This window comes from Oncorhynchus mykiss, chromosome 5 (genome assembly GCF_013265735.2).
Source record: "Oncorhynchus mykiss isolate Arlee chromosome 5, USDA_OmykA_1.1, whole genome shotgun sequence".
In the NCBI taxonomy this organism is placed as follows: Eukaryota; Metazoa; Chordata; class Actinopteri; order Salmoniformes; family Salmonidae; genus Oncorhynchus; species Oncorhynchus mykiss.
Window position 1 is genome coordinate 70,817,599 of NC_048569.1, and position 27,475 is coordinate 70,845,073.

At 41.5% G+C, this 27,475-nt stretch overlaps 2 protein-coding genes across 6 annotated transcripts in view; one reads left to right on the forward strand and one right to left on the reverse strand.

Annotated features, from left to right (window-relative positions):
* The window catches only part of si:ch211-51h4.2, a 97,619-nt gene extending 78,391 nt beyond the window's left edge, over positions 1 to 19,228 (forward strand). For both annotated transcript variants that reach the window (XM_036978257.1, XM_021604126.2), the window contains 6 exons: positions 4,135 to 4,177; positions 16,516 to 16,630; positions 17,272 to 17,374; positions 17,605 to 17,674; positions 17,899 to 18,002; positions 18,078 to 19,228. In XM_036978257.1, coding sequence (XP_036834152.1) covers positions 4,135 to 4,177; positions 16,516 to 16,630; positions 17,272 to 17,374; positions 17,605 to 17,674; positions 17,899 to 18,002; positions 18,078 to 18,252 — 610 coding nt within the window. In that variant the 3' untranslated portion in view covers positions 18,253 to 19,228. The remainder of the gene's footprint in view (positions 1 to 4,134; positions 4,178 to 16,515; positions 16,631 to 17,271; positions 17,375 to 17,604; positions 17,675 to 17,898; positions 18,003 to 18,077) is intronic.
* LOC110524463 (F-box-like/WD repeat-containing protein TBL1XR1) overlaps positions 19,217 to 27,475 on the reverse strand; it is a 33,583-nt gene continuing 25,324 nt past the window's right edge. For 3 of the 4 annotated variants that reach the window (XM_021604129.2, XM_021604127.2, XM_036978258.1), the window contains 14 exons: positions 26,187 to 26,289; positions 25,787 to 25,932; positions 25,068 to 25,287; positions 24,684 to 24,858; positions 24,221 to 24,362; positions 23,832 to 23,895; positions 23,655 to 23,752; positions 23,432 to 23,492; positions 23,103 to 23,224; positions 22,892 to 22,966; positions 22,443 to 22,570; positions 21,972 to 22,137; positions 21,637 to 21,738; positions 19,217 to 21,499 (listed from right to left, as the gene is read on the reverse strand). In XM_021604129.2, coding sequence (XP_021459804.1) covers positions 21,473 to 21,499; positions 21,637 to 21,738; positions 21,972 to 22,137; positions 22,443 to 22,570; positions 22,892 to 22,966; positions 23,103 to 23,224; positions 23,432 to 23,492; positions 23,655 to 23,752; positions 23,832 to 23,895; positions 24,221 to 24,362; positions 24,684 to 24,858; positions 25,068 to 25,287; positions 25,787 to 25,932; positions 26,187 to 26,244 — 1,584 coding nt within the window. In that variant the 5' untranslated portion in view covers positions 26,245 to 26,289 and the 3' untranslated portion in view covers positions 19,217 to 21,472. The remainder of the gene's footprint in view (positions 21,500 to 21,636; positions 21,739 to 21,971; positions 22,138 to 22,442; positions 22,571 to 22,891; positions 22,967 to 23,102; positions 23,225 to 23,431; positions 23,493 to 23,654; positions 23,753 to 23,831; positions 23,896 to 24,220; positions 24,363 to 24,683; positions 24,859 to 25,067; positions 25,288 to 25,786; positions 25,933 to 26,186; positions 26,290 to 27,475) is intronic. The other variant, XM_021604131.2, reaches the window with a different exon arrangement.

The following is a 27,475-nucleotide window of genomic DNA, read 5'->3' on the forward strand; positions in this document are numbered from 1 at the left end:
TCATTTGGCCGCCTTTCGTTCCAGTTCTCTGCTGCCTGTGATTGGAACGAATTGCAAAAATCGCTGAAGTTGGAGACTTTTATCTCCCTCACCAACTTCAAACATCTGCTATCTGAGCAGCTAACCGATCGCTGCAGCTGTACATAGTCTATTGGTAAATAGCCCACCCATTTTCACCTACCTCATCCCCATACTGTTTTTATTTATTTATTTTTCTGCTCTTTTGCACACCAATATCTCTATCTCTACCTTTACATAACCATCTGATCATTTATCACTCCAGCGTTAATCTGCATAATTGTAATTATTTGCCTACCTTCTCATGCCTTTTGCACACAATGTATATATAGACCCCCCTTTTTTCTACTGTGTTATTGACTTGTTAATTGTTTACTCCATGTGTAACTCTGTGTTGTCTGTTCACACTGCTATGCCTTATCTTGGCCAGGTCGCAGTTGCAAATGAGAACTTGTTCTCAACTAGCCTACCTGGTTAAATAAAGGTGAAATAAATAAAAATAAATTCAGTGCAGAAAACTCCCTCCAGAAGTTCAGTGAGGATCCCTGAATGATCCAATGTTGACCTAAATGACTAATGATAAATACAATCCACCTGTGTGTAATCAAGTCTCCGTATAAATGCACCTGCACTGTGATAGTCTCAGAGGTCCGTTAAAAGCGCAGAGAGCATCATGAAGAACAAGGAACACACCAGGCAGGTCCGAGATACTGTTGTGAAGAAGTTTAAAGCCGGATTTGGATACAAAAAGATTTCCCAAGCTTTAAACATCCCAAGGAGCACTGTGCAAGCGATACTATTGAAATGGAAGGAGTATCAGACCACTGCAAATCTACCAAGACCTGGCCGTCCCTCTAAACTTTCAGCTCATACAAGGAGAAGACTGATCAGAGATGCAGCCAAGAGGCCCATGATCACTCTGGATGAACTGCAGAGATCTACAGCTGAGGTGGGAGACTCTGTCCATAGGACAACAATCAGTTGTATATTGCACAAATCTGGCCTTTATGGAAGAGTGGCAAGAAGAAAGACATTTCTTAAAGATATCCATAAAAAGTGTTGTTTAAAGTTTGCCACAAGCCACCTGGGAGACACACCAAACATGTGGAAGAAGGTGCTCTGGTCAGATGAAACCAAAATTGAACTTTTTGGCAACAATGCAAAACGTTATGTTTGGCGTAAAAGCAACACAGCTCATCACCATGAACACACCATCCCCACTGTCAAACATGGTGGTGGCAGCATCATGGTTTGGGCCTGCTTTTCTTCAGCAGGGACAGGGAAGATGGTTAAAATTGATGGGAAGATGGATGGAGCCAAATACAGGACCATTCTGGAAGAAAACCTGATGGAGTCTGCAAAAGACCTGGGACTGAGATTTGTCTTCCAACAAGACAATGATCCAAAACATAAAGCAAAATCTACAATGGAATGGTTCAAAAATAAACATATCCAGGTGTGTCCAGACCTGAATCCAATCGAGAATCTGTGGAAAGAACTGAAAACTGCTGTTCACAAATGCTCTCCATCCAACCTCACTGAGCTCGAGCTGTTTTGCAAGGAGGAATGGGAAAAAATGTCAGTCTCTCGATGTGAAAAACTGAGAGACATACCCCAAGCGACTTACAGCTGTAATCGCAGCAAAAGGTGGCGCTACAAAGTATTAACTTAAGGGGGCTGAATAATTTTGCACGCCCAATTTTTCAGTTTTTGATTTGTTAAAAAAGTTTGAAATATCCAATAAATGTCGTTCCACTTCATGATTGTGTCCCACTTGTTGTTGATTCTTCACAAAAAAAATACAGTTTTATATCTTTATGTTTGAAGCCTGAAATGTGGCAAAAGGTCGCAAAGTTCAAAGGGGCCGAATACTTTCGCAAGGCACTGTATATAAAAGTATGTGGACACCCCTTAAAATGAGTGGATTCTGCTATTTCAGCCACACCCATTGCTGCTATTTCAGCCACACCCATTGACAGTAGAATGGCCTTACTGAAGAGCTCAGTGACTTTCAACGTGGCACCTTCATAGGATGCCACCTTTCCAATAAGTCAGTTCGTCAAATTTCTGCCCTGCTTGAGCTTCCCCTGTCAACTGTAAGTGCTGTTATTGTGAAGTGGAAACGTCTAGGAGCAACAACAGCTCAGCCGCGAAGTCTTAGGCTCCACAAGCTCACAGAATGTGACCGACGAGTGCTGAAGCGTGTAGCGCGTAAAAATTGTCTGTCCTCGGTTGCAACCTCAGTACAAGAACTGTTCGTCTGGAGCGTCATGAAATGAGTTTTCCATAGTTCCAGTGAGGGGAAATCTTAACGCTACAGCGTCCAATGGCATTCTAGACTATTCTGTGCTTCCAACTTTGTGGCAACAGTTTGGGGAAGGCCCTTTCCTGTTTCAGCATGACAATGCCCCCATGCACAAAGCGAGGTCCGTATAGAAATGGTTTGTCGATATTGGTGTGGAAGAACTTGACTGGCCTGCACAGAGCCCTGACCTCAACCCCATCAAAAACATTTGGGATGATTTGGAACGCCGACTGCAATTCAGGCCTAATAGCGCAACATCAGTGTCCTACCTCACTAATGCTCTTGTGGCTGAATGGAAGCAAGCCTCTGCCACAATGTTCCAACATCTAGTGGCAAGCCTTCCCAGAAGACTGGAGGCTGTTATAGCAGGAAAGGGGGGACCAACTCCATTTTAATGCCCATTATTTTGACATGAGCTGTGCGACGAGCAGGTGTCCATACATGTTGGTCATGTAGTGTATTACCTGTCTCGCTCACAAGAGCCCTAGTTAAATGTTTTAAGCATCTCACTGAGAGAAACTTAGGATTTTCTCTTCAATTTAATCTAAAAGAGACACATACTTTAGCTGACACTGCTAATAAATGGGTGGAGGGATTGTGTGTGTAACTAAGACCTATTCAGTAGAAATGTACAGTCCTCAACAATTGACAGTGGCCATACAGCACTCCTTTCCTTTGACATAGCTGCTAAGAAAAATGGACTTCAATTACAATAAAAGCACAGTAATTCATAGTTTTACCACATATTGTATTGAATTTGTTATATTTAGACCAATGTTTCTAGTTTATTCTCAACATAATCTCCCCAATGATTTAAATAGCCTGCAACCTACTGTTAGAAATATTTAGTGCATACTGTAACTGCTCCAAATAAAGATACATCCCTGAGAATATGGCCTGGCTACCAAGAAAATCTATTTGCATTTCAAAGACACAAAGCGGATAGCCAGAAGCAAAGACTTTATGAAACTTAACATGTGAAAAAGTGAATGGAGAATCACCCCACACAATTGCTATGGGCAGCTTGACACTTCATGTGACTGTGTGCAAAACTACAAGTGAGTTGTTGACCAGTTGTACCTACTACTCCATAACAGGAGACACATTAGCCTGATTCAACTGAATTATAGTGAAAATCCAGCCTGCTAAAAGCGAGTCTTTAGAAGCCATACAAAGCCTAATGATGTTGGAGCTCCCACGTATCTTAATACATGTAGCCCACCCTGAAGTATCTGTTTTAGTTTGTAACTAATTGAAATCCACAGAAATCACCAAAGCAATAGGACATAACCTTCAGATGAGCTTTTGATCTATTTCATCAGCCAATTCATTAGACAGACGGATGCTTTGTGCCCATTTCTCCCAAAGGTGAACCACTAATCAGTAGCTCTGCCACTGCAACTGTCTGGCAGTTTGTTTCAAGGGATGCAGATGTGTGCAGCCAACTGTAAAGAGGAATCAGCCTCCTCATCCTGGGAGCGCAATTGTGTGGGGACAATGCACAAAATAATTGTTTGCAGAGGAAAAGGGAGTAGAGCAGCACTGGTTACTGCTGTTTTACACCACACTCTTCAATGCCAAGCAATATGAAGGCTGTAACACGTCAACGCCAATGCCATTCTTTCCTGCAATTCTATTTATTTTTGATTTTTAAGCGTTCTTTTTCATAGCTCAGCTGTCAATACACATAAGGAAACATAGGGATTAGTGCACAACTGAACCAATGACAAGTGTCTGGAAACTTTTTGACTGATCATCTGAGTGGAGATATTATTCATGACAAATCTCAATTCTGTTTTTTCTTCTAACAGGTCAGAGAAAGCAGGAGAGATTGCAACGATCCCACTGACAAAGGTAGGAGAGTTTACTCCCGTCAGAGTTACTCAATATTCCCTGTTATTAGAGACTGAATGTAAGGTCATGGACTGACATACTCAGCCTGTTATACATCATTATATGGTCTCAATAGAGGCACATTTGAAAGACTATAGTCTCTATCACATGTTTCTGGTCAAAACTAGTTCACTAAAACTGGTCATTGATTGGATATTAATGAAGATAACTGCCAAAATAAAGGAAACACCAACATAAAGGGTCTTAATAGGGCCACCACGAACCAGAACATCTTCAATGGTATATTCAATGGTATATTCACCAGGTTCGGTATATTCAATTGGTATAAGTGTCTGGAACTGGGGAGATGCGACACCATTCTTCCACCAGAAATTCCATAATTTGGTGTTTTGTTGATGGTGGTGGAAAATACTGTCTCAGGCACCGCTCCAAAATATCCCAAGTGTTCCATTGGGTTGACATCTGGTGACTGAGACGGCCATAGCATATGGTTTACATCGTTTTCATGCTCATCAAACCATTCAGTGACCACTCGTGCCCTGTGGATTGCCATCCTATGGGGGCAATGGTAGCCAAAATAATGGGGTGCCCAGAATTTGTATAGATATACCCTAAGCACGAAGCAATGTTTGAATTGCTTAATTAACTAAGGAACCACAACTGTGTGGAAGCACCTGCTTTCATTATAATTTGTATCCCTCAAGTGTGTCAATTATTTTGGTAGTTACTTTATGTACAGTTGTTAAGATACTGTATGTGAATAGCTTGACGTGGACCATCCTCTAGTTGTTGTTTTATGGCTGCCATTACCTCAAAGCAAAGAAAATAAATATTTTTCATAGCACCTCAGGTAGCCACTCTGTTTTACTCCAAAATACATAATTATCGATAATAAGGATACTCCGGTGGTATAAACGTGCCAAATCACATTGTAAACAGTGTGGGGGGTAAAGAAGTTGAATTAAAGGTGTAATCATCAATCTCTTTAGGGGTCTATAGAAAGTGAATAAGTAAAGTATAATTATGACGAGGCAGGCAAAGCAGACCACTCAGACTCCTGCATTTATCCCCCTTACACTTGGTGTCTTGACAACGAACAAAAACACCTTTCCTCCGGTTTTGTACTTTGAAGAAATGTACTGTAGACGACGAGCAGAAGAAACTGTAGTAAACTGTTAATACATGTGTGGTACTATAAGAACACCAATGGATTGGTGGTGTTCCTCTCACAAACGTGTATCAGTGTGCAAATAGAATGTCAATCAAGCAAAATGGCTTTTTGGAGAAATACACAATAGTATTGTAGCACCAATTGTAATATTTAAATGGCTTTATAGTTGTAATATCACAGTGCACCTGCAACATTCCAAGGGCAATATATAGTTAAAAGGGGGAGATGGGGTGGGGAAGAGTAACAGAATGCTTGTCTAGTAATGCTTGGCATGAGATGAGTGCACAGATAGCATGGTAGTCTTCCACAGAGAACACATACTCATGAGAGAGAGGTGTTTTCTGTGGCAGTTCAAGCATAAAAAACATTTATTTTTCTGTATCATCCCAGTGGCCTGTTTTCTAAACATCATCACAGAGGGAGAAGAGATGTGAATCACACATGAATAATGTATGCATCTTTCCAAATATTGTCAAGCACACTAGAACCTTTTAATTTGCTTGAGCTTTAAGCTCCACTGAAATGGACCTTTTCCCACTATCTCCTATACAGCCAGTGAAAAGCCCTATGGGCTCGAGCATGTATTTCCTATAGGCCCTATGGGATGTATCTGTATTTCCTATAGACCTTATGGGATGTAGAAATTATATCATATGTTCAGCTTGTGGCTCAGGAGATATGAGTAGTAAAGCCAGTGACTTTGACTTTGAAGGTTACTATTGAAAAGCTTACATTGCGCATGCAAACATGCCATGATCAATTGTCTCTGTGTGTCATTTAGTGCTTTGTGATAATATGAAACGTAAACCCATCATCCACATTATTATCTCCCCTCGTCTGCAAACAACAACAACACCAGAAGGAAAGTCAGAGAGACAGCTTGTCTCCCAGATCTGGGCTTTGGGATAAAGAATGAATTATTCATCATCGTTTTTTTCTGTCGCATAATACTTAACATTCCTTTCCTGTCTGTTGAGAGAAACTTCCCTGTGCTTGCAGCGTGCTCACTGCTGTACCCGTTGGTAAACAGAGGTTTTGATACAGTCACGTTGGGTTCATCAGGGTGAGGACCCTTTCCACTAGTTGTGTTGCTCTGTCATCCAACTCTACCTCTCATGGCCAGACTGCAGCTAAATGATGATGTATTACCCTGTCCCCCAGAGATGAGAGGTCTCCTTTCACTCTCATGGATGAAGCAGTCAAGCACTCTACAGCCTAATTACATAACCTTCAACTGGACAGACATTTAAATACCATCTGACTGGAGACTCTGATGGAATAGATTCTACTCAGGTTACCAGTGACTGCATAAGCCCTTTTTTGTTATGTGAGACAAACGTTTGTCAGCAACCTTTGGTTTAATCATTGTTGCTGTTTATTCATGATTATGAATCCTGATTTCCTGCTCTTTATCTATATGACACTACATGTCTTCTAATGACTCACCATCACTTTGTTTCTACCTAATGTGGAATAAAAATGTCATGCAATCAGTTTATCTGCAGGGGTTGAACCTGTCTAGCAGAGTCTGACCTGAGCTAACCTCACAGCAGTGTGGCCTGCTATGAGGTGGGGTTGTGAAGGGGTTAGCGCTGTGTAGTGTATGGTTTAGGGTGGATTACACCGTAATGTCAGGAGGCTGATCTGAACCCTGAACCTGTTAGTGGTGGTGGGGCAGTACTGTATGCTGACTTCATAATTAGCCGGCTCCTAATCCTTCCCCAGTGGTTCTGAATCTGCCCAACCTCACTTAGATTCTCCCTGTACTCCTCTGGACAATACAGCAGATCAATGTGTATGTGTGAGAGAGTGTGTGCGTACATGTGCTCATGTACATGTGTGTGTGTGTGAACAGTGTCTGTGTATGTTTCTGTCTGTGTGAGTGCATGCGTGGGTTACTTTGCCAGCATACTCAACCTGCCACCGTACGTACCCATGAGGATTAAGTGGCAACTCACAATAGCGGAGAGCTGTATGAGTGACAGCTGTAACTCAGCCTCTCTGGGGAGAGATTGGGATCCAGCTCCCCAGACCACTGGTCCTCTCATCACACAGCCTCCTTCCCTCAGCAGCACACAGGGCTTAGTGTTGCCTCACATTATTCACTGCTACAGTAATCCTCATGCACTTCTCCTGAGGTGGATACCAGGCTTTATTGAAATGATGGATTGTTTCAATGTGTTGCTACTGCGCATAGCTGTGTGAATATATCTACTGTACTGTATGTTTTATGGATGTCTGAGGAGGCTACATGTTTTCATGCGGCCACCTCTTGCTGACTCTGTGATATCACTTGGCCTGGTCAGGCTCACAGAGCGGGGTAGGGCAAATATGTGGAATATGACACGCTATTATCCATTTTAACAAACATGCTGGGCATGTTCCATCTACAAAACAATTAAGCCAATTTAACCTCCGCAGCCTGTATGATAATGGGACTGCATTGAGATTGTCTCTAGCCCAGTGCGGTCCCTGTGCCTGTTGTTTCCACTGATTCTCTTTCCCCCTCCAATGTCTCTGTAAGTGCAGTGAGTCGGAACAGGGCGAGATAATAGGTTATGATGGTGATGTGCTGGTTTGATGTGATCAGGATATGTTTTGAATCATTTACAGTGGAACTGCTCAGATAAACCAGTAATGACTTCCTGGGGCTCTAATGAAAACATGCCGCAATTACTTTACCTAGGGTTTGGCTAATGTGCTAATTGGTACACTTGGTGGGTACTAAGTGTATAGCACAATAGCACTGACCTGGCTTACATAAACAGAGCCATTTAACACCCTCCACTTTGACGGTTCTGTTGTGATTTGTCAACCCATATGTACCTGTCACCCTTGTCTGATTATTGATGATGTTAGCTAGTTGATGATGAAAACAATGTCCAGTAGTAGTTAAGTCCTCTCCTACTGATTGAGTCCTCTCCTCTCAATATTGATTGATGGGAAGAAATGTATATGGTGCCAAAGAAAATGTAAAACACCAACGGCTCGTGCTAACAGCTGTCAGAAGGCTGCCCCCATAAGGCATCTTTAGAGAGGTTTCTTGTAAAAGCTTTCACAGAGTGGGATTCTGGCGATGAACAAGTATCTGGCTTCCTGCTTAGGTTATATTCTTTGCGGAGGATTGTAGCATACTACTATAGCTGTTCTTTCCCCCAAGTTGTGTGTCCTCGTCCTTGATCATTGTAGAGCATGTTTCAGTTTTGTCAAAGTAATTTGATTCATACTTTGGATCAAAACTCAACCAAATTTGTATCAACTTGGGAGTTAAATCATGTCAGTCTAGGTGCTGTAGGAAGCATTTCTTAAAAACCCGAGCAGTTTGGTAGTGAAATGAAGGCCCTCCCACTGGGCACACACTGGTTGAATCAATGTTGTTCCACGTCATTTCAATGAAATGGCGTCGAACCAACGTGGAATAGACGTTAAATTGACGTCTGTGCCCAGTGGGCTGTCTGTCTTCATGTGGCTTTTTCCCCAAGCAGCTCATCTTTAAACATTTCCAATGAAGTCTTCACATTATCGAGTCCATTATCCACCATTTTAATGTTTTCCTTCCCACTTTAGGACTAATTCTAAAGCAGAACATCCACATTGATAATCAAAGCGCGTTCTCTTCACTTTCAAACTTGAAAGGGAGTTGGGGAGAACTTTGAAGTGCACTCATGGGCCTGAGTTGCCTGAACTTTGGTTCTCCCCCACTCACATAGATCAGCCGCACATCAACCCACCACCTCCGCCTCTGCTGTAAACCAGTAGATCAGGCCAGAGTGACACCAGCACAAAGGTCATCTGCTCCCAGATCAAGCTGCACCAGGACCCTCTGTTAGGGGGAAAACACGCCATCCCACCTGCCAAATAAATCACAGCAGAGTTCAACAAAGCTTTTGATTTACTGAATGCACACAGTGGTATTTAGTAACAATACAAGTCATTGATTCGAATTGCTGTGGTGCCAACCTTGATGTATATGTAATTACGGATGATTGAGTGTCTGAAGCCGCAAAATATGGGAAGGGATTATGCAAATTATTGCGTAAGAGAAGCCTAATGAGATTTTCCAATGCTGAAGGCGACAGCAGGAGGTATGATGGGACCTGTCATCATCTGTTATGACATAGCCATAGGATATGTTGCTGTTTAGGTTCAAGCAGGATGTTTTCACCATCATCAGAGGAGAAGTCAAGTCAATAACTCAACAGAATAGAAAGACCATGTTTGGGCTCGCAACACCAGTGACATGTGGTTAAGGTTTTAGATTTTCAACTATACAACTGTAGGATTTTAGCTACACAAATGGACAGCTGTCATCAGGCTCTTTCCCAAAAATTATGTTATTTCATGATGTGTTCATAGGGCCTAAAAGTAGCCTAGATTCATATCTCAGGTAAGTATTTGAATTCATCAATGCAGTATGTGATTTACAAATAAGTGTTGACAGCTGAAACTTGATTTGTAGATGGACAAAACAGCCAGAGTAAATCCAAGGAAATATTTTTTGAGGTCTTGACATTCCTTGGGCATCTATTACTTACAGCACTGTGGTCTGTGGCTCTGGTCTATCTGTTTTATATGTGCTGATGCGTTATAGTTTTCCCGTAGCTTCTACCTTATTTATCTCACCTTAAAAGTGATACAGTGTGCTGCTGATTGAAAACAGCTTGAGAGATCCCAGCTAGTTGCTGTCCTTTAAGGCCTTCTTTCATGCTGAGATTGTTTTGGTTCCCATGGAAACCATGCCATATTAAATAGCGTAGCACAATGTGCTTGATTTCTTTTTGTGAGAAAATACAAGTCTTTAGTTTGATCAGGTGGACAGTTTCTGACTAGACAGTGGTCTTCCTCATCACCTAAGGAATGTTTCAAGGCCAGTAAAGATTGACTTGTCATGAATGTGTATTTTGATTAAGGTTAGAACAGTATAGCTATTATTTCAATCTAGATTACGTGAGTACTGTAGCAATGTACAGGTAAGTGCCAAAATAAAGGAAGCACTTGAGTAAATGAGTTGAAAACAGGTGCTTCAACAAAGGTTTCGGTTCGATTAGTTAATTAAGCAATTAGCATCCCATGCTTAGGTTCATATATAAGGGAGATTGGGAATGGGAGATTATGGAGTGGCGCTTGAGACAGCATTTTCCACCACCATCAACAAAACACCAAATTATGGAATTTCTCGTGGAAGAATGTTGTTGTATTGAAGCTGTTCTGGTAGCTCAGTTTCCCAATGCCCTATTAAGACACTATGTTGGTGTTTCCTTTATTTTGGCAGTTACCTGTAGGTGATATGAAACTAATGGCTTTTGACGTCGACAGTTAAATCGAAAGAAGATCCTCATCAGCAAGACGCACAGTGTGTTCTTTCTCAAAAGGTCATCTCAGTCTTGGTTAGGGAAATATATCTGAGCTACACAGCCTTTGGGGCTTGTCTGAGGCAGGGAGAAGCAGATCCACTGTCTTTTCAAGACGACTGGCGGGCATTTACGCAGGGTTATGAAGAGGCCTGAGTCGAGGTATAACTTTGTCTGCATCTCTGTTACTGGAGGCACTGCAGAAGAGGGTTATGTGGTATTTATGGTTTCAAGATCCTGAATTTCACCTACGTTGCCATTTGTCATCTTCCATATTCTGGAAACACCTCATGGGCTTTCCATTTTTGGAACTTGTCCTCAAGCAAAAGCACTCTGATTAATCCCCAGATTAAATTTCGGAGGACTATTCAACTTTTCGCTTCCCACAGATCTATATTATTTTGGGTCCATTTTACTCTAGTACCATAGTCTACACAGCAGATATATTCCTTATCTCCCACTGAGCCGGGATGCTCAACCATTTGATTTATATCACAGAGGAGTGATAGTAATGTAGACCGCAAAGGCTGTCTGAGGCTGTTTGATGTGCAGTCCATGAACAAATGTAAGCTGTGCTCATAGTAGCCTATCCCAAATTCATAGTCATGTGAGAAACTAAGGGGCAAGGTTTACTTACTTCTAATCAAGTGAAGACATAATTTTATGTTCAGTCTTTGGCTACAGTTGCATTTTGTAAATGTCACGTTATCACAAGGAATCTTGAGAAACTTTACGAAAATTCAAGTGCTCTATTTTCCCACTCATTTAAGGTGTTTTTAATGCTCTGGTTTCTATCTATACTTTAGTGTACGGTTTCACAAACTCGGTCCTGGGGCCCCCCTGGGTGCACGTTTTGTTTTTTTCCCTAGTGCTACACAGCTGATTGAAATAACCAACTCACCATCAAGCTTTGATTATTTAAATCAGCGGTGTAGTGCTAGGACAAAAAACCAAAATGTGCACCCTGGGCAGGAGGGGATGGGGGGGGGGGGTTGGAAACCCTGCTTTAGTGGACGCTTTACACCCTAGTCTGAGACGATGCATATTAAAATGACCTTTCCGAATGTGATGCTTCTCAGATATGAATATAATTTCACTCCTCTCTAGAGATCAGCAGTTATAAAGCTCCTGCATAATATTTTTGGAAACATCCTAAGCACTCACTTTTGTGAAGTTATAAAGTAATTTTATGTAGTTCAGAACTCTCCGTAAGCTGACATAAATGATGCATCCACAGTAAATCTGGTGTAATAGGTGATCCTGTTGGTCTTTTCATTGCCAATGTGGCCTCTACACTAAAAGTTACAGGTCACACTTCCCAGTGTAATGTCTCCACCACAACATTTACAGTCCTTGATTTTCCTCAAACTTCTGGATAGTCTTCTAATGCCATAGTTTTAACAGTACCTAACATTGAGATTTTTTGGGACCATGTGAGAAGAGGCATGTTTTTAAGGCTGCTGCAATGTCTTATTGTCTTAATTGAGCTCTATAGGAATCTTACATCCCTGATTAGGGTCAGTTTGTCCCTGGTTAGGGTCAGTTTGTCCCTGATTATGGTCAGTTTATCCTTGGTTAGGGTCAGCTTGTCCCTGGTTAGGGTCAGTTTGTCCCTGGTTAGGGTCAGTTTGTCCCTGGTTAGGGTCAGTTTGTCCCTGGTTGGGGTCAGTTTGTCCCTGGTTGGGGTCAGTTTGTCCCTGGTTTGGGGTCAGTTTGTCCCTGGTTTGGGGTCAGTTTGTCCCTGGTTGGGGTCAGTTTGTCCCTGGTTAGGGTCAGTTCATTATTTAACAAACAGCCTCTGTTTTACAGACACTGGATTTGGGACGTCAATTGTTTCTGAGAACAACTATTTTCTCTGTGCAATACTGTATGTTTTTAGAATTCCTGGGTGTAAGGGTTTCCTGTCTGGGCAAAAGAAAGCTGGCCATTGAACAATAATCTGGCCAGCAGTGTGCCTTGGGGCATGCAGTGAGACACTGCCATGAGCAAGAAAATGTGTGATCTAATTTAGGGCCAGCGAGGCGTTCAATCTTCTCTCTGCGGACTGTTGGCACTCCACACCATTCAGTTTCTTTGTTTTGGAGAAAGCTGCTTTCACTGCGGTTCAAAATGTATTCTGTCCATGCCATCAGGGTCAAACCCAGCAGGAGATGCCATGCAACAGTTTATTCTGCTTCCCTGTCCCTGATGGTTTAAATCCATTTGTGTTTGTTTGTGAGGCTGAGATTCTGTGAACTCATGAATCACAACATTGAAGAAAAGGCTAAGAACAGGCCATGTTGTGTATGGTCTCTTTTGAGCTTCTTTAGATGATCTAATGTACTGTACTGTATTGGTCAGAAGTCCTTGCATGGTTTTATGATGGGACATAAACCCATAAACCTTGCGACATTCTCTCTTCCACCCTCCACAATGCCAGGAAATTACATCAAATATGGACAAGATGTCATACCATGTTTTGGTATGTAAATGTTTTGGTATGTAAACGTATGGGCACTGATGCTCTAAATGATTGAAATCATAATACTTTGCAGATCAACTGATCAAACCTACTGAAATTGTTACTCTATGCCTCTTAAGCATACATCCTGTATACAAATGTACAGTATGCATCATGGTGGGAGAGAGGGAGGAAGAAAACCTGCATTACTATTATTGTTATAGATATTTTCAGAAACCCAGAACCCTGTCTTTCAACTCATTCTGCTCAGTGCCTGGAGGGCTGCTTCTAAAGATCAGAGCTGTTCCTTATTGCCCAAACATACTTTCTGTTTTAGCCTGTAATGCTATAACACAATGTGTCCCTGAAGTGAAGCGTGGCCTTTCAAACGTCACCTTGGAGTAGATGTGAAGAGTGGCTCATTGTGGCCCGCAGCTCTCTGCTCTGTTTTATCCAGGGCAAGGTGAAGGAAGAGCAGACTGGCTTTGAATATTAACCTTATTCTTATTCTAGTCCAAGTACTACTGCCATTTTAAAGATAGCAGTAAGCGCTAGCTGATGACAGGTTGATGTTTATTGTCATGAATCTTGCCCTGGAGGCAGAACTGAGCGATTTCCGCTAGATGTACCAGCTGCTAAATAGTTAGTTAAATAGTTAACCTACTGTATAGAGTACCACAGTATGAGTCATAATACCCATAAAATCTAGTGGTCAAACATGAAATGGTTCCAATCGTTTTCCACCATCCATTCATTTAAGAAACACCTAAAATAAGTGCTGTGTTTCGTGTAGGCTTACCCTGGCATGACATTTTGATAACCGTGTCAATCTCTCCGAGACAAGGTGACTTTTATCAATATATTCGACTGTAACACCTCTAATGTGGAGCTCTATAGCAAACCGGACTATCTGCATTGACCCTTTTTGCACTAACATGTTGCTGTTTATTATATATTCTGTTGCCTAGTCACACTATCCCCATCTATATGTACATATCTACCTCAATTACCTCGTACCCCTGCACATTGACTCGGTACTGGTACCCCGTGTATATAGCCATTGTTACTCATTATGTATTAATTCATTGTGTTATTATTTTTCTATTATTTATCTTTTTTTCTCTCTGTATTGTTGGGAAGGGCCCATAAGTAAGCATTTCACTGTTAGTCTACACCTATTGTTTACAAAGCATGTGACATACAATTTGATCATTTGCAAAGACAAAATTGTCTATATTTAAAAAATGTATGAAAACAAAAATGAGCTTTTTATTAAGATTAGGTTAGGGATTAGGGTTAGCAGTGTAGTTAAAATCAGATTTTATTACTTTGTAGATGTACCAGCAAGTGACTACTTTGCAGAGCTGCCTCCAGGGCAAGATTCATGACAATAAATGCTTGCTAGCTGATGTGGAACGCCAGACATTATAGGATGGGTAGGGGTTGAGGCCTGCACTTAACCACTTCTCAGGGATTTGGATTAGGGGAGTATTGTCTGTGAAATCAACCTGTGATTTTGACATTATTGAACATACAATTTTTCAGATGTAATTTCATATGTACAGTATTATACAGCTAACTGCCAAAATAAAGGAAACACCAACATAGTGTCTAAATAGGTCATTGGGCCACCACGAGTCAGAACAGCTTCAATACACCATGGCATAGATTCTTCAAGTGTCTGAAACTCTATTTGAGAGATGCAACACCATTTTCCCATGAGAAATTCCATAATTCGGTGTTCTGTTGCCAGTGGTAGAAAATGCTGTCTCAGGCTCTGCTCAAGAATCTCCCATAAGTGTTCAATTGGGTTGAGATCTGGTGGGTGGGTGGGTGGGTGGGGGGGGGGGTGACTGACGTACGCACTATGCTTCTTTGAGATCCCTCTTTCAAAGTCACTGAGATCTCTTCTTCTTGCCATGGTAGCCAACTGGGCATGTTTATACACGACCCTAAGCATGATGGGATGTTAATTGCTTGATTAACTCAGGAACCACACCTGTGTGAAAGCACCTGCTTTCAATATACTTTGTATCCCTCGTTTGCTTAAGTGTTTCCTTTATTTTGGCAGTTACCTGTAGATTTCTTCATGAACATCTTTAGTGTCATCTAGTGGTGCTTGGTTCAAATTGCATGTTGTTTCTTTAGAATATCTTCTGTATGCACGTGCATATATGTACAATAACAAATTAAACTGGTAATGTATATGTATATGTATATGTTTCACACATAAAAATGAGTAAACAGAATCCTCATCCATCTCACCTATTAACTGTGCATAATATGTAGCTTGACTGGGTGTTTTTGATTTGCTGGGGTTAGATTTAGAGTAGAATTATACTCAAGTCCTCTTGGTGTTACTGACATTTTGTTGATCATTGAAGCGTGCTTGCTGAACAACAAATGTGTACATCACTTGCTAGGTCTAAAAAGGGATGTTTTTGTTATGTTTCTAGTCTGCAAATTACATATTCAAACGCTGAATTAGACACCATTCCAGAAGACAAACTCCTATGATGTTGAAACATTGTCATTTTATTTCAAGCGCTTTTCAAGACAACCAAAGTTACTTTACATACATAAGATAATCAGCAGGATAAAATGCAATACAATCACACATTACAATGAGTAGCTATATTAAAGTTCACTAAACATGATGACAGACTGACCAGGGAGAACACTACACATGATGACAGACTGACCAGGGAAAACACTAAACATGATGACAGACTACCCAGGGAGAACACTACACATGATGACAGACTACCCAGGGAGAACACTACACATGATTACAGACTAACCAGGGAGAACACTAAACATGATGACAGATAACCCATGATGGCAGACTAACCAGGGAGAACACTAAACATGATGACAGACTAACCACGGAGAACACTAAACATGATGACAGACTAACCATGGAGAACACTAAACATGATGACAGGCTAACCACGGAGAACACTACACATGATGACAGGCTAACCACGGAGAACACTACACATGATGACAGACTAACCAGGGAGAACACTACACATGATGACAGACTAACCAGGGAGAACACTACACATGATGACAGACTAACCAGGGAGAACACTACACATGATGACAGACTTAACTAAGTGAACTAGACAGAGGATAAAAGCTAAGACAACAGAGAATCCAGGTAAGCCTGTGTGAAAAGGTGTGTCTTTAGTGTGGACTTGAATATGTGTTTGGATTGTGAGAGCCAGTACAAAATAATGACAGATCATAATGTAATTTCCTTTTTATTCTCTTTGTGTCAATATCCAACATCAATCCATTTTTGAATGGATGATTTAGATAGATGCCTATAGGTTACAGAACACTAACCACATGTCATGTTGTCACTCTACAGATAATCAGTCTGAAGTACCGTCACTACTCGTGGGTGGCAGAGCTGATCCAGATTTTTATTGCCATCAGTATAACAGTGTCCTTTCTGGTGATGGGATCTGCCATGAAGCACACAAGTATGTTCCCTCTCAATACATCTCTATCCTTGCTGTTCTCTATGCATGGCAATGTTCTCTGAAGAGGTGGGAATGCATTTTTGATAGCATGATTTCGAGACATGCAAACCCCTCACCCACACCAATGTCTATTAAGGTCTCACCTCATATACGATGTACTTGTGTGACCAATCTCTCTGCTAGTCGGTTGTTCTCCGGTAATCAGTTTTATCTGTGTAAAGGGGTTATAAAATTCATGTTAATATATAGTTATTTATGGCTAAATAGAAGGACTTGTTTTTTGTGTTTTTAGGCCTGAAATTTAGGAAAATAAGATAAATTAATCTTCAGAGAGATACAAAAAATATAATTTTCTTATGTTTAGTTGGCTCAGGCTGAGAAACTCATTTAAATGATTCAGGATAAACTCTCTATTTTCAAAATATCTGCAATAAATCACGTTTCATGGTAACACAATTATGCCTTTCATTAATGTGGCATCATTATCTCTCCTTTCTTCCAGTCAGGAGTGATCAAAATAATCAGAATGATATGAATCATGAAAAATACCAATTGCATGTATTTACATGTACAATTGTATAAATCTACAGCTTTAAGAAGCCTTGTAGGTATATTGACTGTGTTTGGTTGTTTTGTTTCAGTTGATGGCCTTGTGAACTCACACTGGAACACCAAGTTGGAATGGATGTCTAAAGTCTGGGAGAGGACATTACCACAGAGCTTCCACAGATGCAGTTCAAGAGGGTATACAATTCTACTTCTCCATCTGGTTTTGAATTCCTCCTGTCACAAGATGATTTCACAGGCTATTTGCTTTCTCATTCGCTGACCATTAAAAATACTCCCATAAAAATATTATATTTATCTGTCCCTGTAATAGAAAAGGTTATGAAGCATTCAGGATGCTTACTTTGACTAATTAAGTATTTCATGATATTAACCAAACAATCCATGTTGTCTTTTCTCCTTGACAGTCTTGCCAATGGGCTCATATCTCTGCTTGCATTTGGAATCATTTTTATTGTCTCGTCGTGTGATCCAAGGGTAAGTGCCTCATTCTTCCTCCTGCTACAGCAAAATAAAATGAGTCACCTGTTCCTATCACTTAATTTCTAACTGGATCTAGGCTAGAGTAGGAATTTGTGCTTGATTGCTGTTTCAAATTATTCCAATGAGCTATGATAATCAAGTATCCAAACCAGTTATTATGGTATGTAGGAACATAAGGATAATACAGCAAGCTATATTTATGTGTACCCTTTAACTAGGGATTTGTGGTGATGTTGGACAAAGTGGTGTCTTTCTCTTTGAACACTGAAGTTGGGTTGTTCATCTTTGTGATGCTGCGAGCCTCCAGATCAGAGGGATTTCAGTGAGTAGCCTACTGTTTTATCAGTGATACAGAGAACTAGTTCCTACAGGTTCTCATCTCTTCCTCTCCTCCCAGACACCTGACTGTGCCTCTGCCCGTGGGCCAGCGGGTCTTCCAACTCCACTGGACCCTGCCTATTTACTTCCTGTTTGCTGTGGCCTACGATGTTATCCAGAGCATCGTAGAGATAGCAGAGCACAATTTACAGCACTCCTCCCAACCTCTCCTCACCAACTATTCTCTGAGCTGAGCACTACTGTGAACAATGGATGGTAGCCGCAAGCCTGGGAGCCGTGTGGTGGGGATAACAATGCTGTGTTCATTTGCTCATTCATGGACGTCATGCAGCTTCCTCTTGAACATTAACAGCATCAGGGATGTCTCCTACGGTCAACTATTTCATGTACTGTAAGGGCTCGATTCAATCAGATCCGTGTTGGTCAACATCTGCATAGCGGTTGTTTTGGCGGTGGCAGATATGGAACTGCGTTAGCTGTCAAATCCAAAAGTGACTCCAGGCATTACACCTAAAGTGGACATTGCCATTGGCTGCACGAAGTTGCTATAACAGAAATTCCATGCAGCCTTTTTTACAAGTTTGAACACTGCAATGTGGGATGTAGTCTACACCTTGATTAAGATTATTATTTAGTTTCATTATTTTCAATTTGAGCGAAATTATTTCTATATAGCCTACTTTCTTATTCTGAACTTCTAGAGATTTGGGCGGGTGTGGCTTTGTGACAATGATGGAAGAGCAGCTGCTCACCGATTTGATGGCTCAAACGCAGTTCCACCTTCGACATCGCCTAAACATCCGCTAAGTGGGTGTCTGTAATCGCAGGTTAACACTTGATCTGAATTGAATCTAGGTCTATGTTTCATTTTCATGTAATTGTTTTCAGAGGGCTGTATTGAATTACCAGCAGGAATGCTATTAGGGAGTCTTTACAGCTCAATATATGCATTGTTTAACAGCGCAACCAGAGAATATACACAATTATTTTAGTTTAGACATTAAATGTACAGACTGGTGCGTCATCAAAACAGCCAATAACTGGTATGATGCCACAGCATGATGTCTGGGATCTCACTATTGAAAGTTGCCTACAGCTTCTTTCCCTACAAATGCTTTCATATGTATGTATCTAACTAGCTGAACATGTTTAGAATAAACAGATAAACAAGGGGAAAATCCAATAAAAAATGATATATTAATATCAAAATATATTTTATTCTGGACTTTTTTTTTCAGATCTGGTTCAAATTACAACAGATCAATGCAATCTGCAAAAACACATTTTGACTCGAGAAACCAAGGGTGGGGCGTGGGCACTCATGATGCAATGTGGAACCCAAAAAATCATTAAACTGGAACATACTGTACTTGATTATCTCCAATAATCTTACATTTTACTCCTTTAGGCTACAAAGAAATATGAATTACAAAAGTTTTAAAAGAGTACAAAATGTCCAGAGGACATACACATAAGAATATGATTAGAATTCAGGTAGTGAAAATGAAGGGCAAAGCAGACACTAGGACAGCAGATTTATCATTAAAGAAAACCTAAAATAACCTTCCACTGTCATAGACTGTATAATAAATAGTGTCCAGATGGTACAATCTACTTAGAGTAGACAGTTTTTACAGATCTAAAAGGACTACACTGTATAAAATGCACATTTATGGGATGGTTGCACAGACCCTGATTAAACCTACTCTAATAATAAACATCCTCAATGTTTCAATTGAAAGTGCTTTTTGAGACCAGGAGTAGGTTTCATATGGGCCCATGCATCTGCCCCTATATGTGTAGTGATATCCCAAAAAATAAACCGCTAACATAAGTCTTAAACCAGGGGAACAAGGGATCCTGGCCATGGATCCTCACATTTCCATCAAGCCAAAACCTCATTCTGCCATCTGTAAAATCAGACTGGCTTTCTTTGTTGAAAAAAACAAACACACTGCATTTAACAGGATATCTAGACTGTAACCGGTGAATATTCAGATGTGTCCCATTTCAAATTAAGATTGTTGAAAGTCAAACAAAAAATATTTAACTATTGATTGATTACTGTCCAGCAGGGGAATTCTCTTCTCACAATGATTTGAAAAGATACCACACAGTGTCTGTCGCATGTCTTTAAATGGTTATGCTTCAAATTCAGTTAACTTTTTTAAATATTGAGCAGCACAAAAATAATTTATATGGTGCATGTCACTCCATGTGATTTCTGATTCCTAGCCCAACACCCAGACTTGCTTTAAGATGACATTTTTCCTCTGAAAACAGCATTGCTTGTTTGTGATCCAAATAACCTCAGTCAATATCTAGTTTGGGAAATGGTCTATGGGACTTGAGTGATAACTTTGCCTAATCAACATGTAAAACCACTTTGAGTAAAAGCTTAATGGAAGTTTTGTTGTGACAGATGATACATCAGCAATATGAAATGTATCTGGAAAAACATCTGAGAGAATCACATTATCAGCTAAGTTTTCATTAGAAGAATACAAAACTTAAAGCAAGTCTTCCCTTTTTGCTATATGTTGTAAAAGGGGCCTCAGTTTGCCCAGTGGAAGCACTCTGGTGAAAGGTCTAGTGGACATCACAGTTCCAACCATTCACACTGGAGGGAGGGAACAGTCATTACTGACTCGTCTGCTTCTCTTCTTTAAGCGATCCAATACTGGATGTTTCCACATGATAACAACAGCAGTACAGCTTTGTCCAGGGGTAATCATGGAACGTTTTTCTAGCTCCATCAATGGTGCACAAACCAACCATAAAAATGGTTTTAAAGCATCCAGCTGTACAATGCCTCTTCATGTGCACCCAATGTTAATTTGTAATAATATTAAGTCAGGAGAATCAATATGTCTCCTGTAGAGGAAAGAAATGAAAACTACTGCATTTAGATGTCAACAGTAAAAACAAGTCCCCATATTGTTTTGAACCACAAAGCGCACACTACCAGACTATTTTTTTCAAGAACTGTTTTGTGAGTGTGTATAAAAAGAGGACTCCTCCACTTCATGCAGCTGTGACCCCCAAAAATATCAACTTAAACATTGAAATCATTTTTTAAAACCTAACTGCCTGCCGCAGGACGGGAAAGCCGATATGTCTGTACACAGAGACTGAACTACCAACAAAGTTTAAAATATTTTTTTTGTCTTGATGAGGATGGTTTAAAGATCTAAAAGCAAAATAGCTTTGAAATGTTGGTACATATACGGATCTTTTTTTTAGTTTTTTTGTCTGTGTCCCTTTAATGTCTCGAAGGATTTGCTGCACAGATTGTGTCCTTGCTCCTGAATCTGTTGTGTAGAGGTTGGGGTGCTTGTTTCTGGTCTGTAGTGGCCGGCCATGGTTCAGAGGGACTAGCAGTACATGGGGCAGGGACAGTTATTTTGGCTATGTACACATTCACTGTCGGTCCATGGCTTCCAACAAGGAGTGTTACTTCCGCAGATCTAATACACAAACCTGAAAAACAAGAGAGGCTTTTTAATATATATATATTATTATTATGACCTGTATTACTCAGAGTGATAAACCCTTAACTTTTTTGGTGACTTTTTTTTTAATGAAGTATATGAAAATGCTAAAAAATGTGTACTCACAGATCCATCTGATGCACTTGCTCCCACTTTGTCACCTGCTGCATTCCAGCAAACTTCAAAGATTCCCCCTGTCCCCCTGTAACTATGGACTAAAGCACCAGTCTGTGGAATGGAAAGGGAAAGACAGTGTTATCGTTTCAGATCAACAACCACAAGCCAAAGGCTATACCATAGCTTTCTTAGATTTAAATCCATTCGAAAGCCTAATTAAAGTCTCCAAAATAAGCACTACCACTGACCTTAGCAACTAACTGCATAACAATACAGGAAGCTAATATCACTAACAGTTCTCCACTCCGTGCAAGGTAGATAGCAAGACAGTGTCGGGACTGTACCTGCGTGTTCCAGATGTGAACACACTTGTCAAAGGAGCCACTGGCCAGATGCCTGCCGTCGGGGCTGAATGCCACACTGTAGACAGGCTCCTGGTGTTTGGTTAGCGTGTGAATGCAGATGCCTCGGTCCACATCCCACAGCCGCACCGTCGAATCAAAGGATGCACTGCAGGGAACACAGGAAAAATACTCATCGATCTGCCTCCTCCCCAGAAGAAATACTTAGTTCATAGTCATAGCTCACTTCAAACACAAAGCCCCAATTCAGAAGCATGAAAACTGGGGCAATTCAGGTGAAGAGTTTTGGTTCAGGGCACAAAGACATTGTGGCTGGCCCAGAAACAGTGTAGTCATCAGTCTATTACCCTCTAACAGGGCCACACCGCTGTTATCACAGCCAGTAATGCTGCTTTCACATCCAAACTAATGGATGCCCACATAGAGGGCGCAGCAGTGCTTCTGTTTCAGTACCTGGCAAGCATGAGATTGGCATTGGGGTTGTTGGTTCCAGGACCAGTGGGGCTCCATTTGATTGTGTAGATCTCTTTGCTGTGAGCTTGCAGGTCATGAACACATGTGTCCTGTTTCATACTCCAGATCTAGCATGGTAAAATGACGTGATGGTGAATATCCAAAACGCTGAATGTTCAGATAGATAAGAATGTTTGGTTGGTTTTATACTTGGTTTATTTTTCAGGTTGACAATTTGTCAAAGGTTGACAATTCACAATGAAGAAATGTATAGAGAAATATATACAAAACATGAATTATTTGAATTTCTGATAAATAATCCAGAGCAAGCCATTACAGTGCACATTTATTTATATAATTTATTTAACAGGGACAGTAATCAACAACGCAGACAATACTTAAGTGTAAGAGTGCTGGACGTAGCTAGACAGTTTTCATTCATAACTTACCTTCAGCGTCATGTCGTCTGAGCAAGAGGCCAGCAGGTTACCGGTTGGATCCCATTTGATTGCATTTACTTCATTCTGGATCGGAGGGGAGCACAGACAGAGGAGGCAATGCCTCTGACCCATAGAAAACTGGACAAAATGGCTATGGCATAGTACTTCTATGATGGCTGCAGGAGCAGTGTAACGCTGTGGGGTAATTGGGCTGACTTACCGTGTGTCCTTGGAATGTTTTGATGGGCCTGTCCTGGCCAAGTTTACACACATGGATGCACATGTCTGTACTGCAGGAGGCAAACGTGTTGTTGCTCTGCCAGTCCACATCCAGAGCAGGCGCTATGGAGTCACAACAAGAGGAGCGGAAGAAAACAATGAATAAACAACATAGAACTCTACTTCTTTCTTTCTGTGCTTGACAGAAACTAAGAATGAGTCGGCACAAAAATACCCTTACTGTATATATTCATGTAAGTATGTACCGATACATGTCTAGTAAGGGTTAATGAAGAGTCAGGAAAGAAGCCATTGGATAATTCAGTGCACCTGAATGGAACGGGAACTGCTGCTTGGCTTCTCCTGTGTGAGCATCCCATATGATTGTAGTCTGGAGGGAGAAACACACAAAGAAAAACATCTCAATTAGAACACGCCTGAGAATAACAGAATGTTATTTTAGTCCTGAATACCAGAAGAGGTGAATGAGCCTTCATAGCATTTCATGTCTTTAGCTCATAACAAAAAAAGAAAAAGGCTGTTGGGTTCTTACCTTATCTACTCCTGCACTAAGAATGAAGTTTCCTTTCTTGTTCCATTTCAATGCAAAAATGGGACCTTTGTGTTGACCCAGGGTACTGGCAAGATTACCTAGGGTTCAAATCATATATATTAGAGAGGAAACTGACAACATGTTAAGTTGAAAAAGGAGGTAAAAGTGGCAACCCACCATCCTTTGTCCAGATCCTGGCAAATCCATCATATGAGCCGGTTGCTAGTAAAGTTCCCTCACTCTGTCAGGGGGAAGAGGTATAATACATATACATTAAGTTACATGGAATGAAAGAGAATACATATTGTTCAGCACATGATTCTGCTCAATGAAACTTCCCTTGCCAGGATGACAAGCCTACAGTACAACAAAACAGTATTACACCTCAAAAGAATTGGCGTAATTAAAAAAGATCAAAGCTTTGAAACATAAAAGCAGTTTGAAGTGGCTCCTAGTAACAGCATTCAGAACGGGAGCAGTGGACATAAATGTGGAAATAAAGTTATGGGATTTGTGAGGGGTCAACATGGAGCAGGCTTGTGTGTGTGTGTAGACCTCTGACTCACATTCCAGTCTAATGATGTAACGTCTTTGTTGCTGGGGACATCCTGGCCTCCCTCCCGTATGCAGTGCCTCAGTACAAGCTGCGTGGAGCTGCTGGTGCTGTTCTCACTCAGGTTCCAGATCCGCGCCGTTGAGTCCCCAGACCTGCACCAGGGAGGGGAGGGACAGTTAGCACAGCCCAGAGCAATTACAATACAACAAAATAGCAACACAGAAAGGTCATGGGTCACTCATTCGTTCAATTAGGGTTGCAAAACTTTCCCATAATTCCCAGGTTTTCCAGACATCCCGGTTGGAAAATTCATGGAATCAGGAAATCCAGATCCTACAACCAGGATTTCTGGAACACCTGGGGTTTTGGGGAAAGTTACCATAATTTTGCAACTCTAACCAGGATACAGATAAATATAGGACTTTAATTATTTGAGCTTAGTGCAATAACCTCAGAGAGAGAGAGACACTGACCCTGAGGCGAGCAGGTCGGAGACAGGGTTCCAAGCGCAGATGAACACCTCTGACTCGTGGCCTCGGAGCACCATGGCTTTGTTCTGGGGAATCTCCATGTCCCCGTCCACCTCCATCAAGTCTGCATGGTTGTCTGTATGGCACACAGAGAGCACCTCATCAGCATGTGCATGATCTGAATAACAAAACGTCCAGTATTGGCATTGACTCTTTTGGTAGTTTACATTCTCAACCACAACAATGATGTTCAAAATAACAGAACATGCACAAACTAGCCATAAAGAGCGAACTAATAGCAGAATTTTTTAGGGACATTATCCTCTTTCTCACTCTGTGTGTTATGGTTAATAAACACTAAGCCCAGGGCCGTGGACTGAGACTCACTAGCTAAAGCGTGCGCTCCGTTCTCCTCGCCATTGGCCGTGTTCTCTCCATTCTTGGTGTTGGCTGTCATGTTGGTGGCATTGGCTGGGGGGGCCTGGGCCGCCTGCTGCTGGGCCAGCTTGTCTCGGTAGGCCTGCTGCCGCGTCTGCACCACGTCCGGCATTACCGCGTCGATGAGCGACAGGGACTCGATCGGCCGCCCGTCAAACAGTGTACCGTCCTGGGGACAGCAGAAAAGCTGGTTAGACTCAAAATCAAAGGCTTCAAACTGCTAAATAACTACTGTAGCTGTAAGCAATGGTAGGTTAAATCCAGTTGAGGCTGCTGAGGGGAGGATGGCTCATGGCACATGGAAACCATGTGTTTGATACCATTCAAATAATTCTGCTCCAGCCATCACCCCGAACCCGTCCTCCCCAATTAAGTTTCCACCAACCTCCTTTGACTTAAATTAAAGGATAAAACACTAAAACAAATCACTAGAGAACCATCTATTAAAACGTAATGCAATGTATTATAAAGCTACATTGGTTGATAACTGCATAACTGAAGAACAGAAACCTAGCACTGCAGTCATATGCTTTCTGATCAAACCGATACCATGTTCTGCATTTCATCACAGTTCGCTTGGCTTGCAGTAATAAAGTCCACGGATTCCCTGATAAGATGATGTGATGCTGTGATAATAATGACTTGTGTGAATGAGGAGATGAGCTCACCTCATTAATGCTGACTTCAGCCTCCACGTACTGCAGGCCCTTCTGTATGATGGAGATGAGGGCAGCAGGGGGCACCAGGGCTCCATTGATGTTAGACTGACTGATGTGGCTCTCTATCCCAAACGTGAAGGCTGAGTGGGAAAACCCTGTAAGGGGAGGCATGAGGAGCATGTCAGTAGGCAGCACATTACATAGAGCAGATCCCTCCCTCTGGTGCCTCTGGAAATGGCACACTTCAAATAGCTCTGTGGTTGTTCTCAGAGTGCACATTTTCAGTGCACCCTTTAATAGTTATAGAACATTACATAAGGAGAATATACGGTAAGATTATTTCGACAGCAGTCTGGCTTCAATTGCGTTTGCTTCCAGATGTGTGGTTGAAGTGTCAAATAGAGCCTACCTGACTCCTGTAGGTATCTGTACACCAGGAAGTTGACCTCATCACTGCTTATGCTCATCTTTATACCTGGTTACACCATGAGGTCAGCAAACAGGACACAGGCCTGAAGGGAAGGGAGGAGGTGGTGGTGAGACAGTTGTTTACCCAAACTCAGAGCAACATATTTTCACACTGCTGCTAAGTAAGAACTGAAGAACTGAAGCTAGGACTGGAGAGTGGAGATTTCCTCCCAGAAGATGCCACTACCACTAACACATTGTCTGTGTGCAAAAATCCTTCTACAATCTGCTGTACACACAGTTCACACCAGGGCAGGGCAGCGGGGACCTGCTGTTGGGTGCTAACTGTGGACAGGAGCAGCAGCACTGCTACAGTGCGTCTCTCATGCATGGCAAATAACAAGGTGTAGTACCCATTACCACCATTGCACCGCAGTGGCGCTGTTGAGTTAAAAACAGAATCTCAGGATCTCTGTTGACAGTGTGTGTGTGTGTGTGTGTGTGTGTGTGTGTGTGTGTGGGGGGGGGGGGGGGGGGGGGGATTCTCTTTCCATAGATGAGCTGTGCTCTGGGCTGTAGTCCATCAATGAGAGCAGTGGTGTTTATCTCAGCCAGGTCTGACTCGGAGCAGCACAGGGATAGTCTGGGACCTTGCAGAATCATGGTAGTGACAAACAAGCCAGCATGGGCATGACCACAGAATACACCACAGCTACTGAAGATAGTATTATTGAGGACGTTTCAATGTATTTATTTAACTATGCAAGTCAGTTAAGAACAAATTCATATTTACAATTACGGCCTACCACGGCCAAACCCTAACCCAGACGATGCCTTGTCAACCATCATCAATTCTCTTAAGAGATGTGTAGGCCTATTCTTGACAAAAACTGTCATAGGATGTGGTTTGTTTGCAAACCGAACAGAATTTTGTCATCTGCTTTTATACTTGAACACACCCCTAGAGACGTAGTTCATTCCCTTTTCATCGCCATATCAAAGTGATGAGGTGTTGGTCTATTTTGAGAGAGTGAGAGAGCACGGCTGTAGAGATGGAGCACTTCATCTTCCTGTAAAATAAATGTGCACCTCTGCCCCATCTCCAGTCTCAGAAATGATGTTGTTTACAACTCGCCTACATCCCAAAGTGATTCTGGTAGGTATGTCATATGATCTTTTATACTTTTAACAATTGATATAAAAAATGTCTCAACACTGGTTCAGATGTTCCTGTCCTGCATGATGTCCGATCATGCCACTTTTACAGCCTTTGGTTTAGAATATAACATA